The sequence below is a fragment of the Hippopotamus amphibius genome, chromosome 6 (genome assembly GCF_030028045.1).
Source record: "Hippopotamus amphibius kiboko isolate mHipAmp2 chromosome 6, mHipAmp2.hap2, whole genome shotgun sequence".
Classification (NCBI taxonomy): Eukaryota; Metazoa; Chordata; class Mammalia; order Artiodactyla; family Hippopotamidae; genus Hippopotamus; species Hippopotamus amphibius.
This window is the reverse complement of record NC_080191.1, coordinates 134508290-134527705: the sequence shown is the minus strand read 5'-3', so window position 1 is coordinate 134527705 and position 19416 is coordinate 134508290. Positions and strand designations below refer to the sequence as shown.

The 19416-nt window shown below is 35.4% G+C and overlaps 1 protein-coding gene across 2 annotated transcripts in view; it reads right to left on the bottom strand.

The window, feature by feature from the left end:
* The window catches only part of GMPS (guanine monophosphate synthase), a 74637-nt gene that overhangs the window by 17461 nt on the left and 37760 nt on the right, over positions 1-19416 (bottom strand). For both annotated transcript variants that reach the window (XM_057739399.1, XM_057739398.1), the window contains 6 exons: positions 5930-6123; positions 5383-5548; positions 3722-3873; positions 3058-3231; positions 1606-1711; positions 103-218 (listed from right to left, as the gene is read on the bottom strand). In XM_057739399.1, the coding sequence (XP_057595382.1) occupies positions 103-218; positions 1606-1711; positions 3058-3231; positions 3722-3873; positions 5383-5548; positions 5930-6123 (908 nt within the window). The remainder of the gene's footprint in view (positions 1-102; positions 219-1605; positions 1712-3057; positions 3232-3721; positions 3874-5382; positions 5549-5929; positions 6124-19416) is intronic.

Sequence of the window (19416 nt, the reverse complement as noted above, 5' to 3'; positions counted from 1 at the left end):
ATTCACTGTAAATACTGAAGTACAACAATCCATTCAATTCCTTGCACCAATTAGCTGTGTCTGTTTAAAATTCCTATAATATACAAATTCAACACAAATTACCTTTTTAACACTTGCAGAAAAATCAGCTACTATTTTCAAAATATTGTTGGTTTCAGGAAAATCCTTACATATATAAGGTTCTTCAGCACATATTACTCTGATTGCCAGGCCTGGCCCTAAGGAGAAGAGTAATAATGGTATTTAATATGCTATACTTATTATAAAATTTTAAATTAAAAAAGTCACTATTCCCAAAATATAAAACCCACCTGCCATTGTTTTTCTAACCAGTTTTATTGAACTATAACTGACATATACACTTTAGGTTTTTTAAAGTGTTTAATATGAAATGCAGCTATCAGCTTCCCATTCAACTTTTCATTTTTAGAATGCCTCAATTCTCTTCTCATCAATGATATCCATCTCCTATTTTAATAGTTCTTGTATTAAGAATCTCAAAATTCTCCAATAAATATCTTTAACTCACAATATATGTGCCAATCTATTTAAAATTACTTTCATACACAATCCTTTGCCAACACACATTAGGGACTAAACATCTTAAACTACTATAGTTGAAGTTAGTAATATAAGTAAGTGCTAATCTCCACATGGGCTTCACCTTTGTAACACTGTTTATGGAGGCAACATGGTAGTTAAGAGTAACAAGCTCTGAAGAGAGCCTATTGGGGCTAGAATTCTGGTTCCTAACCCAATCCGCATAACTTTTGGCAAACTAGTCTGTGTCCCTAAATTCCCTAAGCTGAACAACAGGATAATAGTAACTTTCTATTGTGAGAATCAAGTAAGACAATATGTGTAAAATATTTAGCAGAATGCCTAGCACATACTCATACTCAAGAAATGTTAACTATTACTATGCTTTTTCATTTAATTAGACCATTCTCTCAACTCATCAGCTAATGACTATTGTAGAGACCTAGAAACTGAGGTTAAGACTTGCCAAGCTCAAGAGCTCATAACAAAACCAGGTTAAGACTCACAGTCTTGACTTTAACAAATACCAACTCTAATTTTTTTTATGACAGCAAATGACTGTTTAAAAACTGAGTATTTTCATTTGTTCTTGAATTAGTTACATGTAGCACTGTGCAAAGAAATAGTTCAACCATTCAGACAAGTCAGGGGATAAAGACTTCAGAGAATTGAGTCTTAACCCTGTGGAATACATCATGGTATAGTAGAGAGAATACAGTAACCCAAGTTCTAACACTAACAATTGTGTGGCAATGTTATTAAAATCTCTCTTGGTTTTCTCATCTGATGTCAACATTACATGCCAATCTACTTACACAAGGATGATGTATTTTTATTTAAACATATATATAAGAAATGAGTATTTAAAAAAAAAGAAATGAGTATTTAATAAAATGAAGTATTATACAGTAGGCACTAAAAAGAATGTTTATTCCTTATCCATCCTTTCCTTTCTTTCAAGTTACATATTCCCTAAGATGATAAATTACTTCAAAAACTGTCTGAACTGATTTTTGTTCAACATGAAGGCCTAATGATAAATCAAAACAGAATTCCATTTTTTACCTGGAAATGGATGCCTGGACACTAACTCTTCTGGAAGTCCAAGTTCTCTGCCTAAAATTCTTACTTCATCTTTATGAAAATCTTTCAAAGGTTCTATTACTTTTCCCTTCAGGGAAGAAAAATGCCAATTAATATAAATTAGTAACCAAAATGACATGGAAAACAAAGAGTAACAAATTATTGGCTTCTCCTGTTGTCTTTTACCTTTAAAATTTTTTTAAACTCCATCTTTTAAAGTATTTCTTCTCATGTGCTTATAAGGAATTAAGATATTTTATTGATCTTCATATTTCTCTTTGAAACACATTTTAAACATAAACCTCTTAAATAGAAATAAATCAGAGCAAACCTACCCACCTATCTCTGATGTGGTTCTCATTGTAACACAAGGCAATCAGAAAATATACTAGTGTTTAAAAATTAAAACTTTCCAAATGATACCATCAAGAAAGTGAAAAGAGAACCCACAAAAGGCATATATCTAATAATGGACTTGCAACCAGACTATATAAAGAACACATAAATTCAATAATAAAAAGATAAATAAGCCAATTTAAAAATGGGCAAAAGATCTGAATAGATATTTCTCCAAAGAAGATATACAAGTAGCCAATAAGCACACAAAAGATGATTAACATCATTAGCTATTGGGAAAATGAAAATAAAACCCACAATGAGATACCTACCATTTGCCATCCACTAGGATTTCTAAAATATTAAAAAGGGACAGGTAATTCACACCCATTAGGCTGGCTACTTTAAAAAAAAGAAAAAAAGAAAAAATAACAAGTGTTCGGCAAGGTATGGAAAAATTGGAAGTTTTATGCACTGTTGGTGGGACTGTAATATAGTATAACTTCTAAGGAAACATTAAGGAAGTCCCTCAAAAACTTAAAAATAAAACTACCATAAGATTCAGAAATCCCACTTCTTGGTACATAGCCAAAAGAACTGAAAGCAGGGGATCCAAGAGATATTTGCAAACCCATGTTCACTGCAGAACAATTCACAACTACAAAGTGGAAGCCATCCAAATGCCCATCAGCGGATAAATTAACAAAATGTGTGTATACATACAACAGAATATTATTCAGCTTAAAAAGAAAGGAAATCCTATCCATATGCTACAACATGGATGAACCTTGAGGACATATACTAAGTGAAATAAGCCAGTCACAAAAAACCAAATACTCATACATCATACATTTCACTTATGAGGTAAAGTAGTCATAGTCACTGAAAGAGAAAGTAGAATGGTAGGTTACCACGGGTTAGGGAGAAGAAGAAAAGGGCAGCTGTTGTTCAATAGGTACAGAGTTTCAGTTTTGCAAAATGAAAAAGTTACGGAGATCTGTTTCACAACAATACAAATATACTTAACACTATTGAATTATACACTTGAAAATGGTTAAGGGAGGGAAGCTTTATGGGAAAGTTCTCATAAGCTTTTACCTCCTCTCTCAACTTTCTGATAAGCTCTGTGTCGTTGTGATGGGTTTTGATGAGTTCAGCTTTGCCACTTGCAACAAGGGATGCACTTTCAATTAGATCAGGCCGTAAAGTACCTTGGGCAAGGAAAACCTCCTCTGGTTTCAGGTTCATTTCTCCAATTACTTCATTGGCAATCTGTAACCAACAGGAGTAAAACAGCCTTTTAAGAGATGAATTTTTTAAAAAGACAGCAAAATTTTATACTTCCAGCTAAATTTCTTAAGAGTCCTTTTGGAATGTTGACCAGGAGATGAAATCCACCATCCCCCAAAATAAACTCGTTTAAGAACACATGCTTAACGTGATTCAAAAAGATATATGAACATTCCCATCAAAAGCCTAAAAAAATCTAGCTACTGAAATAACCAAAAAACTAAAATCTAATATCAACTGAAAATATCTATTCTTAAGCAGTTTAAATCAATAGCCTGACAACATAAATACATGTTTTTAAAAACATTAAAGTTTCTACTAAGTCAGTATAATAACAATATACAGTAAAAACACTTAGCCAACAAAAGAATCAAAATTAGTCACAAAATTTGATTATTCAATATAATGATAAGGAAAAAAATATTAAAATTCACATCAAAAATAGTACACATTGAGGATATTATAAAGGTACCTTAACGAAAGTATCCCCAATGATTTTTCTTTTCTCCTCAGGACTTGTAGTCATATTTAACGTTTTGCTAATTCTCTTTCGTGGAGTTCTGTCTTCATCTGATATTGGTAGAGTTGTTGTTCCATTGTAGAAAGAATGAGCAGCATTTATCACTGGGTAAGAGGAGAGAAGCATGTTTTTAATAAGATTTTTCAAAATCAAAATAGGTCAAAACTACAAAAAGAAAACCTAAATGGATCCTCTGATCGCCCCTTAATTTGCCTAGAAATCATGCATTTTAAAAAAATATTTATTTATTTAAAAATATTTATTTATTTATTCATTTATTTATTTATTGGCTGCATGGGGTCTTCATTGCTGCACGTGGGCTTTCTCTAGTTGTGGTGAGCAGGGGCTGCTCTTTGTTGTGGTGCAGGGGCTTCTCATTGTGGTGGCTTCTCCTGTTGCAGAGCACAGGCTCTAGGTGCACAGGCTTCAGTAGCTGTGGCATGTAGGCTCAACAGCTGCAGCTCACAGGCTCTAGAGCGCAGGCTCAGTACTTGCGGTGCATGGGCTTAGTTGCTCCGCGACATGTGGGATCTTCCTGGACCAGAGATCAAACCCATGTCTCTTGCACTGGCAGGCGGATTCTGAACCACATCATCACCAGGGCAGTCCCAAATCACGTATTTTTTAAATCACAAGTTAATACTAGGATGGCTAACACAAACTATAAACTAAACACAGAAACTACTGCAAATCACAAATATAGCACCAAACCCAAACTAAATGTATCCCCAACACAAACGTTTCCTTAGTACAATCCCAAAATGCCTGCAGCCACTACAAAATCACCCAAAAGAGAGCAAGTTAGAGTGGAAAGACAAAGTAAACAAAATTAACTACAAATTATTAAAATATCTTACTTGCAAATTTCATAAAGTTTATAACTATGAGAAGACACTGCTAACGTCCTTCCCCAGATTCTGGAAATGGAATAGCTAGTGAGCAGTCCTAAAATTTAAGCTTCACTAGCTTATCAGAGAAAATCTGCATAATCCATCTGCTTTCCACTTTTCAATATTTTGTTGAAACCATTAGACTGGTATTACCTCCTCCTCTCTACTCTTCATCCTTCTCACATTTCACTTGTTTTATGCCTGTATTGTTATTTTAGTGACTTTCCAAAGGAAAAAGAAATAGACTCATCTTTACCTTATGTTTCACTACAAGTCTTCATTTTACACTCAACCTTTGGCATCGATTCCAATTAAACCAATAATATAATGTAAAAAAAATGTATATAGGTATATCATTAAACTACTGACAATTTCACTATAACTACTGCTTACATCTTGTTTTTTAAAAGTATAAAAGATATCCACAAATATAAAAGCGGTTAAGGCCTAAAAAGATGAATAGAAAGAACAAAATGGTAGCTGGAAAATGGTTAACTTATTGATCTATATATAACATTAGGAGTAATAAACAGTTTCAAAATGTATACTGTTACCCCTCTTGAACCAGAAGTAATTCCAATGTAAAAATAGAAAACATTTTTCAACCATAAACTTAATGGGAAAACTGTACTTGGTTAAGGCACCTTGCTCACTTAACCATAGGCTAGATTTGATTAAATAAGCCCTAACATGTAAATTAACTTTTTTGGAGTTCATCAATACCTTTGACTTGAATTCCAAGCTTTTTGAGGGCCTCTTCAACAGACTGACTTTCTCGTTTTCTCATAAAGCCATTATCAATGTGCACAGCAATGACTTGATCTTGGTTTAAAGCGCGATTCAACAAAGCTGTACAAACTGTTGAGTCCACTCCACCACTGAGCAAAACCTACAGGGTGAAATGAAAAGTTATACTGAGTAGAATAAACAAAAAGAAAGTAACAGCTGTCAGCTTAAATCACTACCTAAAAACACTGGGGAATTTCCTGGTGGTCCAGTGGCTAGGATTCCAAGCTCTCACAGTGGAGGGCCCGGATTCAATCCCCAGTCAGGGAACTAAAATCCCACAAGCTGTGCAGAGCAGCCAAAACAAAAACCAACACCATTTGTATCGAAGGTATGTATGGTAACTGAAAAAGCACTGTGAAACTGTGCAACTCAAATGTACATGATCACCCAGTTAAAATTTAAGGGCTATGCTAAGTGAGCCAACTCTGAGTTCTAACATTATTGACATAAATTTATAGACTTTCAGATGTAAATTGCTTACCAAAACTTTTGACGTGCCAACTCTCTCTTTGATCTCACGAATGCACTCAATCTCTCTGTTCTGCACAGTGAAGGTTCCACTGCACCCAGCTATATCGTAGAGGAAATTCTTCAGTATTACTTTCCCATTTTCTGTAAGGCCAACTTCGGGGTGGAACTGGACTCCATACAATTTTTTAGATTCATTTGCTATACCTTTACAGAGAAAATAATCATAAATTAAAACTTTTTCATTTTGAAAAGACTCAACCAGTACCCACAGTAATTCCTCTCAATTTCTTTCTCCATAAATGTGGAAACTGACACAAATTAGTGGATTTTAGCTAAGAGGAAAAAAAATACAAATAAAAACTACATTGCCATGATCTAGCTTTATAAAGGTCTTTCCTGGGCTGTCTGTGTGGCTCAGTGGTTTGAGAATTCACCTGCCAATGCAGGGGACACAGGTCTGATCCCTGGTCAGCAAGATCCCACATGCTGCGGAGCAACTAAGCCCACATGCCACAACTACTGAACCTGTACTCTAGAGCCCACAAGCCACAACTATTGGGCCCATGTGCCACAACTACTGAAGCCTTTACGCCTAAAGCCTGTGCTCTGCAACAAGAGAAGCCACCACAATGAGAAGCCCATGTACCGCAACAAAGAGTAGCATCGAAGAGAAGACCCTTATCGCCACAACTAGAGAAAGCCTATGCACAGCAACAAAGACCCAACACAGCCCATAAATAAATTAATTAAAAAAAAAAGATTTTTCCTTATATAGCAATTAATACACTACATGACCTTGAAATAAGTCCTACACAGATTATTTCACAGTACCCTCACTTCTCCACCAAGGTTACTGCAATTATCTAGTCTATTTAATGCAATGACAACTCAATTTTAGATCTCAGTCCCATATGTCTTCACATGCAATGTGTGGCTATCTATTTTCTATATTAGAAGATCCTCATATATTAAACCTACCAGAATATTCTAAGTGTTTCTTTCTTGGATACTATTAATCAAATACAACTTCAGTGACTTGATTACTGTGTTTCTGACAAATTATCACCTATAAAGCAGCAGATGTTAGAGTAGATGTTTTACATACACATGTACTACCCCCTGTCTGTGGCTCTGAGATATCAAGAAACTTGCCTGAACTCCCACATAGTTAAGTAGATAAATTAGGCCTGCCAAACTCTCAAGCTTACACTCATTCTATTCTACCAGGGAACCTCACACTTTCTTTACTTGGCTTCTCAGACACCACTCTCTTGGTTTACTTCTTATTTCACTGTCTGCTTCTTCTGAACCTTCTTTGTTTGTTTCTCATCTTATTCATCTCTACATATGAAACTCACCCAGTACTCAGCCCTTAAATCTCTTCTCTATACACTAAGTGATCCCGAACTCTCATGACCTTATATTCTACCCATATGTTGGTATAACCCTGAATTTACTCCTCCAGCCCAGTTTTCTCTTCTACAGTCCTGACTCAAAAATACAACTGCCTATTCACACCTTCATTTCAGTGTTTAATAAGAAATCTTGAATTTAATATGCAAACCCAAACCCCTGCATTCTTTCCATCAGGTAAATAGAAACTGCATCCTTCTGGTTACTCAGGCTGAAGCACTTGGAAGTTAAAACTCGACTCTACTCTCTGCTTTCCATTTCACATGCAATCCAACAGCAAATCCTTTGTCTGTGCCTTCAAAACATATCAGAATCCAATCTAACTTCCGGTTTCCAGCCCAGCATATGTAAGAAGTTAGAAAACACCACTCTTCCCTAACAATAAGTAAAAAGCTGATAAATGCCCTTGGAGAGACTGTCATGAAAATACAGAGAATCACAACTTACTGGAGCAGAAACCCATGAATGCAAACCTCCACAGAAATCACTGCTAAGGCAGGGAGACCTGAACTATAACTGATAAATCACTGGAGGCTCAGCATGGACAAAAATGAGACATAAAAACTCCAGGAGAACCCAGTCATCTGGGATCCCCTCACTTTAGCAAATTTTACCTCCAGTAGAGTTTGACTAAGTTCTCACAGTGAATATTAGAGAAAAATTCCCTTGTGCTTCCAACAGGAAAGGGAAAAAAAACCATTTTGAAATACACCAGGCCATTCTTTTTTTCTTAATAAGGTCTGCTATTTTCAGGAGAAACTTTTTTTTTAAAGCTCTTTATTGGAATATAATTGCTTTACACACTTGCACCAGTTTTTTGAGGTACACCAAAGTGAATCAGCTGTATTTATACATATATCCCCATATCCCCTCCCTCCCACAACTCCCTCCCACCCTCCCAATCCAGGCCCTCTAAGGCATCACTCATCATTGAGTTGATCCTCAGGAGAAACTATTTAACCAGCCTAACAAGACAGGGTTTTACCAGAGCCAAACTGACTGGGAGAGAAAGGGAAACACCCACCTCTAGCCCACTCTAGTCCTCCTGTCCCATCTAACAGGGGAAAAAACCTGAAAACACTTGTGAAGTCCACAGCCCAAGGCCACAGATTCACTAAAAGACTGAGACCTACTCATAAGACCAAAGAACACTTCCCATCTCCCACCACCTTGCCATAACACAGTGAAGACCTATTTATAGCAATTTGCTTTACTCAGTATATGCCAGGCTAACAAGAAAAAAAGTACAAGATAGACTAAAAGGCAAAAAACAGTTTGAAGAGACAGATCAAGTGTTAGAATCAGACGATATTTCATAGATATTGGAATTATCTGATTGGGAATTTAAAACAACTATAATTAAGAAGCTAAGGGCTCTAATGGATAAAGTAGACAGTATGCAAGAACCACCCGGCAATGTAAGCAGAGAGATGGAAATTCTAAAAGGGACCAAAAAGAAATGCTAAGATCAAAAACACTATAACACTTGTAAATAAGAACAAAGAAATTTACTTCTACAGATCATATACACAAATATTTAATTTTTTAATTTATGGAGGCTAAAAACATACACTTTGGTGTGAGCAAATTTTTATGTATTTTATAATATTACATATTATGTTAAATATATATTTTATTAGAATTTATGTGTTATTGTATGTTTTGTTCATCGAGTGTTTGCCCTTGGTAGACTCTCTACTACTATTTTCCTATATGCTGAAAAATAAAGTAGAATTGAACTGAAAAAAAAAAAAACAGAAAAGAAGAATGCCTTTGATGGGCTCATTAGTAGACTGAACATGCCTTAGGAAATACTCTCTAAGCTAGAGGACAACTCAGTAGAAATGGCCTGCACTGAAAATCAAAAAGAAAAAACACTGGAAAAAAACAATATTCAAGAATTGTGAAACAAGCACAAAAGGTATAGCATAAACATGATGGAAATTTCAGAAGGAGAGAAAAGAGAGAGATGAACGGAGGAAATATTTAAAACCATAATGAATGAGAATTTCCCTTGAAATTAATATCAGACCAAACTGATCCAGAAAACTCAGAAAACATTGAGCAGAATAAACACAAAAAGAAAAAATTACACCTAGACATATCATTTTCAAACTACGGAAAGAGAAGAGGAGGTAGGCACCCCTACAGAAAAATAATTCAGAATAATGATGGTGAAGATGATCCAGCACTTTGAAAAAAGACTGGATGCAAAGATCGAAAAGTTTACCAAAGACCTAGAAGAACTAAAGAGCAAACAGACAGAGATATGCAACACAATAACTGAAATGAAAAATACACTAGAAGGAACCAATAGCAGATTAACTGAGGCAGAAGGGCGAATAAGTGACCTGGAAGACAGAATGGTGATAATCACTGATGCAGAAAAGAATAAGGAAAAAAGAATGAAAAGAACTGAAGACAGCCTAAGAGACCTCTGGGACGATGTTAAACGCAGCAACATTCACATTATAGGGGTCCCAAAAGGAGAAGAGAGAGAGAAAGGACCTGAGAAAATATTGGAAGAGATTCTAGTTGAAAACTTCCCTAACATGGGAAAGGAAATAGCTACCCAAGTCCAGGAAGCACAGAGAATCCCAGGCAGGATAAACCCAAGCAGAAACACACCAAGACACATAGTAGTCAAACTGACAAAAATTAAAGACAGAGAAATGTTATTAAAAGCAACAAGGGAAAAACAACAAATAACATTCAAGAGAATTCCCAACAGGTTAAGGGCTGATTTCTCAGCAGAAACTCTGCAAGCCAGAAGGGAATGGCAGGATATATTTAAAGTGATGAAAGGGAAGAACCTACAGCCAAGAATACTCTACCCAGCAAGGATCTCATTCAGATTCGAGGGAGAAATCAAAAGCTTTACAGACAAGCAATAGCTAAGAGAATTCAGCACCACCAAACCAGCCCTACAACAAATGCTAAAGGAACTTCTCTAAGTGGGAAACATAAGGGAAGAAAAGGACCTACAAATACAACAACAAAACAGTTAAGAAAATGGTAATAGGAACATACCTATCGATAATTACCTTGAATGTAAATGGGCTAAATGCACCAACCAGAAGACACAGACTGGCTGAATGGATACAAAAACAAGACCCATATATGTGCTGTCTCCAAGAGACCCACTTCAGACCTAGGGACACATACAGACAGAAAGTGAGGGGATGGAGAAAGATATTCCATGCAAATGAAAATCAAAAGAAAGCTGGAGTAGTGATACTGATATCAGATAAAATAGATTTTAAAATAAAAAATGTTACAAGAGACAAGAAAGGACACTACATAAAGATTGAGGGATCAATTCAAGAAGAGGAGATAACAATTATAAATATATATGCACCCAATATAGGAGCACCTCAATACATAAGGCAAATGCTAACAACTATGAAAGAGGAAATCGACAGTAACACAATCATAGTGGGGGACTTTAACACCCCACTTACACCAATGGACAGATCATCCACAAAGAAAATTAATAAGGAAACACAAGCTTTAAATGACACAATAAACCAGCCTGATTTAATGGATATATACAGGACATTACATCCAAAAACAGCAGATTACACTTTCTTCTCAAGTGTACATGGAACATTCTCCATGATTGATCACATTTTGGGTCACAAATCAAGCCTTGGTAAATTTAAGAAACTTGAAATTGTATCAAGCATCTTTTCTGACCACAACACTATGAGATTAGAAATCAATTACAGGAAAAAAAACTGTAAAAAACACAAACACATGGAGGCTAAACAATACACTACTAAATAACCAAGAGATCACTGAAGAAATCAAAAAATATTTAGAGACAAATAAAAATGAAAACACAACAATCCAAAACCTATGGGATGCTGCAAAAGCAGTTCTAAGAGGGAAGTTTATAGCAATACAATCCTATCTCAAGAAACAAGAAAAATCCCAAATAAACAATCTAACCTTAAACCTAAAGAAACTAGAGAAAGAAGAGCAAACAAAATCCAAAGTTAGTAGATGGAGAGAAATCATAAAGATCAGAGCAGAAATAAATGAAATAGAAACAAAGACAACAATAGCAAAAATCAATAAAACTAAAAGCTGGCCCTTTGAGAAGATAAATAAAATTGATAAACCTCTAGCAAGACTCATCAAGAAAAAGAGGGACAGGACTCAAATCAATAAAATTAGAAATGAAACAGAAGTTACAACGGACATCGCCGAAATAAAAAGCACCATAAGAGACTACTACAAGCAACTATATGCCAATAAAACGGACAACCTGGGTGAAATGGACAGATTCTTAGAAAGGTATAACCTTCCAAGACTGAATCAGGAAGACATAGAAAATATGAACAAAACAATCACAAGTAATGAAATTGTGATTAAAAATCTTGCAACAAACAAAAGCCCAGGACCAGATGGATTCACAGGTGAATTTTATCAAACATTTAGAGATGAGCTAACACCCATCCTTCTCAAGCTCTCCCAAAACATGCAGAGGAAGGAACACTCCTAGACTCATTTTATGAGGCCACCATCACCCAGATACCAAAACCAGACAAAGATACTACAAAAAAAGAAAATTACAGACCAATATCACTGATGAATTTAGATGCAAAAATCCTCAGCAAAATACTAGCCAACAGAATCCAACAACACATTAAAAGGATCATACACCATGATCAAGTGGGGTGTATCCCTGGAATGCAAGGATTCTTCAATATATGCAAATCAATCAATGTGATACACTATATTCACAAATTGAAGGATAAAAACCACATGATCATCTCAATAGATGCAGAAAAAGCTTTTGACAAAATTCAATACCCATTTATGATAAAAACTCTCCAGAAGGTGGGCATAGAGGGAACCTACCTCAACATAATAAAGGCCATATATGACAAACCCACAGCAAACATCATTCTCAATGGTGAAAGACTGCAAGCATTCCCTCTAAGATCAGGAACAAGACAAGGATGTCCAGTCACCACTACTATTCAACGTAATTTTGGAAGTCCTTGGCACAGCAATGAGAGAAGAAAAAGAAATAAAAGGAATCCAAATTGGAAAAGAAGTAAAACTGTCACTCTTCACAGATGACATGATACTATACATGGAAAATCCTAAAGATGCCACCAGAAAACTACCTGAGCTAATCAATGAATCTGGTAAAGTTGCAGGATACAAAATTAACACACAGAAATCTCTTGCTTTTCTATACTCTAACAATGAAAGATCAGAATGAGAAATTAAAGAAACAATCCCATTCACCATTGCAACAAAAAGAATAAAATATCTAGGAATAAACCTAACTAAGGAGGTAAAAGACCTGTACTCAGAAAACTATAAGACACTAATGAAAGAAATCAAAGACGACACAAACAGATGGCGAGATATACCATGTTCTTGAATTGGAAGAATCAACATTGTGAAAATGACTATACTACCCAAAGCAATCTACAGATTCAATGCAAACTCTATCAATTTACCAATGGTATTTTTCACAGAACCAGAGCAAGAAGTTTTACGATTTGTATGGAAATGCAAAAGACCTCGAAGAGCCAAAGCAATCTTGAGAAGGAAAGACAGAGTTGGTGGAATCAGGCTTCCTGACTTCAGGCTATACTACAAGGCTATAGTGATCAAGACAGTGTGGTACTGGCACAAAAAACAGAAATATAGATCAATGGAACAGGATAGAAAGCCCAGAGGTAAACTATGGTCAACTAATCTATGACAAAGGAGGCAAGGATATACAATGGAGAAAAGACAGACTCTTCAATAAGTGGTGCTGGGAAAACTGGGCAGCTACATGTAAAAGAATGAAATTAGAACACTCCCTAACACCATACACAAAAATAGACTCAAAATGGATTAAAGACCTAAATGTTAGGCCAGACACTATAAAACTTCTAGAGGAAAACATAGGAAGAACACTCTTTGACATAAATAACAGCAAGATCTTTTCTGATCCACCCCCTAGAGTAATGGAAATAAAAACAAAAATAAATAAATGGGACCTAATGAAACGTCAAAGCTTCTGCACAGCAAAGGAAACTATAAGCAAGACGAAAAGACAACCTTCAGAATGGGAGAAAATATTTGCAAACGAATCAACAGACAAAGGATTAATCTCCAAAAGATATAAACAGTTCATCTAGTTCAATATCAAAAAAGCAAACAACCCAATCAAAAAATGGGCAGAAGACCTAAACAGGCATTTCTCCAAGGAAAACATACAGATGGCCAAGAGGCACATGAAAAGCTGCTCAACATCACTAATTATTAGAGAAATGCAAATCAAAACGACAATAAGTTATCACCTCACACTGGTTAGTATGGGCATCATCAGAAAATAAACAAACAGTAAATGCTGGAGAGGGTGTGGAGAAAAGGGAATGCTCTTGCACTGTTGGTGGGAATGTAAATTGATACAGCCACTGTATGAACAGTATGGAGGTTCCCTGAAAAACTAGAGTTACCATATGACCCAGCAATCCCACTACTGGGCATATACCCTGAGAACATCATAATTCAAAAAGACACATGCACTCCAATGTTCATGGCAGCACTATTTACAATAGCCAGGACATGGAAGCAACCTAAATGTCCATCAACAGATGAACGGATAAAAAAAGATGTGATACATATATACAATGGAATACTACTCAGTTGTAAAAAGGAATGAAATTGGGACATTTGTAAGACATGGATGGACCTAGAGACTGTCATACAGAGTGAAGTGAGTCAGAAAGAGAAAAACAAATATTGTATATTAACACATATATGTGGAATGTAGAAAAATGGTACAAATCAACCAGTTTGCAAGGTAGAAATAGAGACAAAGATGTGGAGAACAAGCATATGGACACCAAGTGGGGAAAGCAGGGAGGGCTGGGGAGAATGAATTGGGAGATTGGGATTGCCATATATACATTACTAATAAAAAAAAAAATACCAAATTGTACACTTTAAAGATATGCAGTTTATTGTATATTAATTGTATCTCAGTTTATTGTATATTTATTGTATCTCAATAAGAGTTCTTTAAAAAAAAATTAAATAAATAAGTAAAAAATCTTGAGACAAAGAAAAATGGAAACAAAACAACCAAAACTTAGGGAATGTGACAAAAGCAATTCTAAGAGTGATAAATGCCCACATTCAAAAAAAAAAAAAAAAAAAAGACACACCTTAAACAACTTAACTTTACACATCAAGGAACCAGAAAAAAAAAGAAAGCCCAAGGTTAATAGAAGAATGGAAATTATAAAGGAGCAAAAATAAATTAAATAGACTAAAATGGTGATAAAAAAGATGAAACTAAGAGCTGGTTTCTTGAAAAGATAAACAAAACAGACAAATCTTTAGCGAGACTTACCAAATAAAATTAGAAATGAAAGAGGAGACAATACAACAGACACCACACAAATACTTTGAATAATTATATAACAACAAATTGGGCAACCTAGAATAAATGGATAAATTCCTAGAATAAATGGATAAATGGAGAAACATGTAACCTATCATGAAGAAACAGAAAAGTGGAACTGACTCACTATAAGTAAGGAGACTGAATCAATAATCAAACACCTCCCCAAAAGTTATAAAACCAGATGGCTTCATCAGTGAATTCTACCAAACATTTAAAAAAGAACTAGTGACTTCCCTGGTACTGCAGTGGTTAAGAATCCACCTGCTAATGCAGGGGACACGGGTTCTATCCCTGGTCCGGGAAGATCCCACATGCCACGGAGCAACTAAGCCCGTGAGCCACAACTACTGAGCCCATGTGCTGCAACTACTGAAGCCTGCAAGCCTAGAGCCCATGCTCCACAAGAGAAGCCTGCGCACCACAACAAAGACCCAATGCATCCAAAAATAAATTAATAAAAAATAAAATATAGCCCTCTTCAAAAAAAAAAAAACTAATATCAACTCATAAAAAAACAGAAGAGGAAGGAACACTTCCAAACTCATTCTATGGGACTAGCAATACCCTGATATCAAAGACAGACAAGAAAATAATATAAGAAAAGAAAACCACAGGCCATTACCTCTGATGAATATCACTGCAAAAATCCTAACAAAATATTAACAAACCAAATATGATACATTAAAAAGATCATATACCATAATCAAGTGGAATTTATTCCAGGAATGCAGGGACTGTTCAACATCTACCAATCCATGTGATATACCACATTAACAAAATGAAGGATAAAAATAATATGGTCATCTCAAAAGATACAGAAAAAGCAACAGATAAAATTTAACATCATACATGATAAAAACTGTCAACAAAGTGGGTACAGAAGGAACGTACTTCAACATAATAAAGGCCATATACAACAAGCCCACAATAAACATACTCAGTGGTGAAAAGCTTTTCCTCTAAGATCAGGAACAAGACAAGAACTGAACAGAGGACTGGAAGTCCTAGTCAGGCCAAATAGGCCAAAAAGAGAAGTAAAATCATCCAACTGAAAATGAAGAAGTAAAACTGTCTTTATTTGCAGGTAACACGACACTGTCTTTAAGAAACCCTAGAGACTCTACCAAAACGCTGTTAGAACTAATAAATTACTTCAGCAAGATTGCAGGATAGAAAATCAACATATAGAACTCAATTGTGTATATACCAACAAGAAACTATCAGTAGGAGAAATTAAGAAAACATTCCCATTAACAAAATCAAAAAGAATAAAACACTTAAGAATAAACTTAACCAAAAAGGTGAAAGATCTGTATACTGAACACTGTAAGACCTTGATGAAAGAAACTGAAGAAGGCACAAATAAAAAGACATTCCACGTTCATGGATTAGAAGAATATTGTTAAAATGTCAATTCTACCCAAAGTAATATACAAATTCAATTCAAGCTCTATCAAAAGTGGAAAAGTAGTGATGAGGGGAATAAGGAGAGATTGGTTAAAGGGTACAAATTCTTGGTTTTAAGATGAATAAGGTCTGAGGATCTAATGTATAATATAGTGGCTATAGCTGATAGCAAATTTCAGTGATCCAATACAGTTTTAAGAAAGTAGAACTTATTCTCACCAAAATAAAGTAAATACAGTTGACCCTTGAACAATGAAAGGGTTAGGGTTACCTACCCTCTGTGCAGTCAAAAATCTGCATATAACTTTACAGTCAGCCCTTTGGATCTGCAGTTCCACATCCATGCTTTCAACCAACCACAGACCACAGAGTACTGAAGCACATTATTTAGTGAAAAAAAATCCACGTATAAGGTGACCCACACAGTTCAAAACCATGTTGTTCAAGGATCAACAGTATGTGAGTTGATGGATGGGTTAATTAACTCAGTGGGGAAAAATTCTTTCACAATGTATATCATCATATTGTACACTTTATAATAATTTTGTCAATTATACCTCAGCAAAGCTAGAAAAGTTAAATTTTTAAAAATGTTAGGAGAAAAAAAGCCAGCAACGTAGAATTCTGTGCCCTGAGAAATTACTCTTCAAAAGTGCTTGAAAAATAAAAAACTTCCTCAAACAAACAAAAATTAAGGCCATTTGTTGCCAGTAGGCTGCCTTGAAAGAAATGTTAAAACCTCTCTGGAGAGAAGAACGATAAAAATCAGAAACTTGCATCTACCTAAAAAAGAGCATCAGAGAAGGAATAAATTAAGGGAAAATAAAAACTTTCTTTTTCCTAACTAATCTAATGGATAACTTTATTCAAAATAACAGCAACAATGACACAATTACGTATGCTTATATATAGATATGCTTATTCATGCTTACTTATAAGTGAAATGAATGACAGCAATGCACAAGGGATGAGAAGGAAAGAATTAGGTTTATTTTGTTATTAATAAGGTACACTACCTGTGAAGTGGTATAGTGTTATTTGAAAGTGAATTTGGGTTAGTTGTAAATATATTGTAAAATCTAGGGCAACTTTTTCTTAAAAAATTAAAAAAGAGAGAACTGATATGCAAAGAAAAGAGAAAATGGGATCATATAAAATGTTCAATTAAAACCAAAAAAGGCAGAAAAAGAAGACAAAAATACGAACAAAGAACAAGGACAACAAATAGCAAACAGTAACAGAGATGGCAGACGTTAATCCAACACTATCAATAATCACTTTAAACTCCAATAGTCTAAATACACCAAATAAAAGACAGAGGTTGTCAGTGGATCAAGAAAGAAAACCTAACTATATGTGTTGTCTGTAAGAAATCCACTTCAGGACTTCCTAGGTGGCGCAGTGGTTAAGAATCTGCCTGTCAATGCAGGGGACACGGGTTCGAGCCCTGCTCCAGGAAGATCCCACATGCCACGGAGCAACTAAGCCCGTGTGCCACAACTACTGAGCCTGCACTCTAGAGAACATGAGACATAACTACTGATCCTGTGTGCCTAGAGCCCATGCTCCACAACAAGAGAAGCCACTGCAATGAGAAGCCTGAGCACCACAATGAAGAGTAGCCCCCACTTGCTGGAACTACAGAAAGCCCGCGTGCAGCAATGAAGACCCAATGCAGCCAATAAATAAATAAAAATGAATAAATTTATAAAAAGAAAAAAAAAGAAATCCACTTTAAATATAAAGATACAGATCAAAAGTGCATGGATTCAGATATATTATGATAACACTAATTATAAGATAGCGTAAGTAGATACATTAATGTCAGACAGAGCAAACTCCAGCCAAGAAAAGTTATCAGGGATAAAGAGGGCCATATGTATAATGTTAAAAAAAGACATCATAATTCTTAATGTGTATGCACACCTAAGAGGAAAGCATCAAAATACGTGAGGCAAAAACTGATATAATTATAGAGAGAAATACACAAACCCACTTCTGCAGTTAGATACTTGAACATCCCTCTGTCAGAAATAGAGCCAATTACTGTAACCCATCACATCAATAGGCTAAAGAAGAAAAATTACATGATCATATCAACAGATGCAAAAAAAGCATGTGAAATATATCCAAACACCCACCCATGATAAAAATTCTCAGGAGATTAGGAACAGAAATAGAGGGGGACTGCAACTTGATAAAGAGCATCTTCTAAAAACCTACAGCTAACATCATATTGTACCTAACCATGAGAAACTCAAAACTGTCCCATTAAGATCAGGAACAAAGTGAGGATGTTCCCTCTCACCACTGTTTTTCAACATCATAATAAAAGTCCTAGCTAATGCAATAGGACAAGAAAAAGAAATAAAAGAGAGAGTTTGGGAAAACAGAAATATTGGGTTGGCCAAAAAGTTCTTTTGATTTTAAGTAAAAATAAGACATTTTTCATTTTCACCAAGAACTTTAATGAGCAACGTATTTACTAACCAAACGAACTTTTTGGGCAACCCAATAAAATGGTCTTTGTTCACACATACATGATTATCTACGTATAAAAGAATCGACCAAAAAACGCCTAGAACTAATAAGTGGTTACAACAAAGTTGCTGGATACAAGGTTAATACACAAAGTTGCCTTCCCACATACCAGCAATGAACAAGTGGAATTTAAATTAAAAACACAAACAATTAACATTAGCATACCCCTCCCAATGAATTACTTTGGTATAAATCTAAAAAATATATACAAGATCTATATGAGAACCCAATGACTCCTAAGCACTTCCACCTCTACCACCCTGTTCCTTTCACACCGTCTCCTCTCCTGCAATAGATTTCTAGCTGGTCTCTGCTTCTACATTTAATGGTCTCTTTTCTCCTCACTGGAGCCACGGTAATCCTGAAATTAGATCATGTTTCTCTCTCCTTTGTTCAAAACTCCACCTCACTATGAGTAAAGCCAGCATTTTCACAATGGCCTCAAAGGTCCTGGTGTTCTGGCTCCCAACAACCTCTATTGACCTCATCATCTACCACACTCCCCCATGCTTACTCTGCTCTAACCATGTGGTTTCCTTGCTGTTCCTTAAACAAGGTCCCATCCCAGGAACTCTGTACTGCTATTTATTCTTTCCTGAAATATCCAGAAGGGTCAGCACTTACTTCCTCCATGTCTAATATCATCTAATAGGAACATGATCTCTGAATAACCTATCTAAACAGTAACAGTCCTAATCACACATTCCACA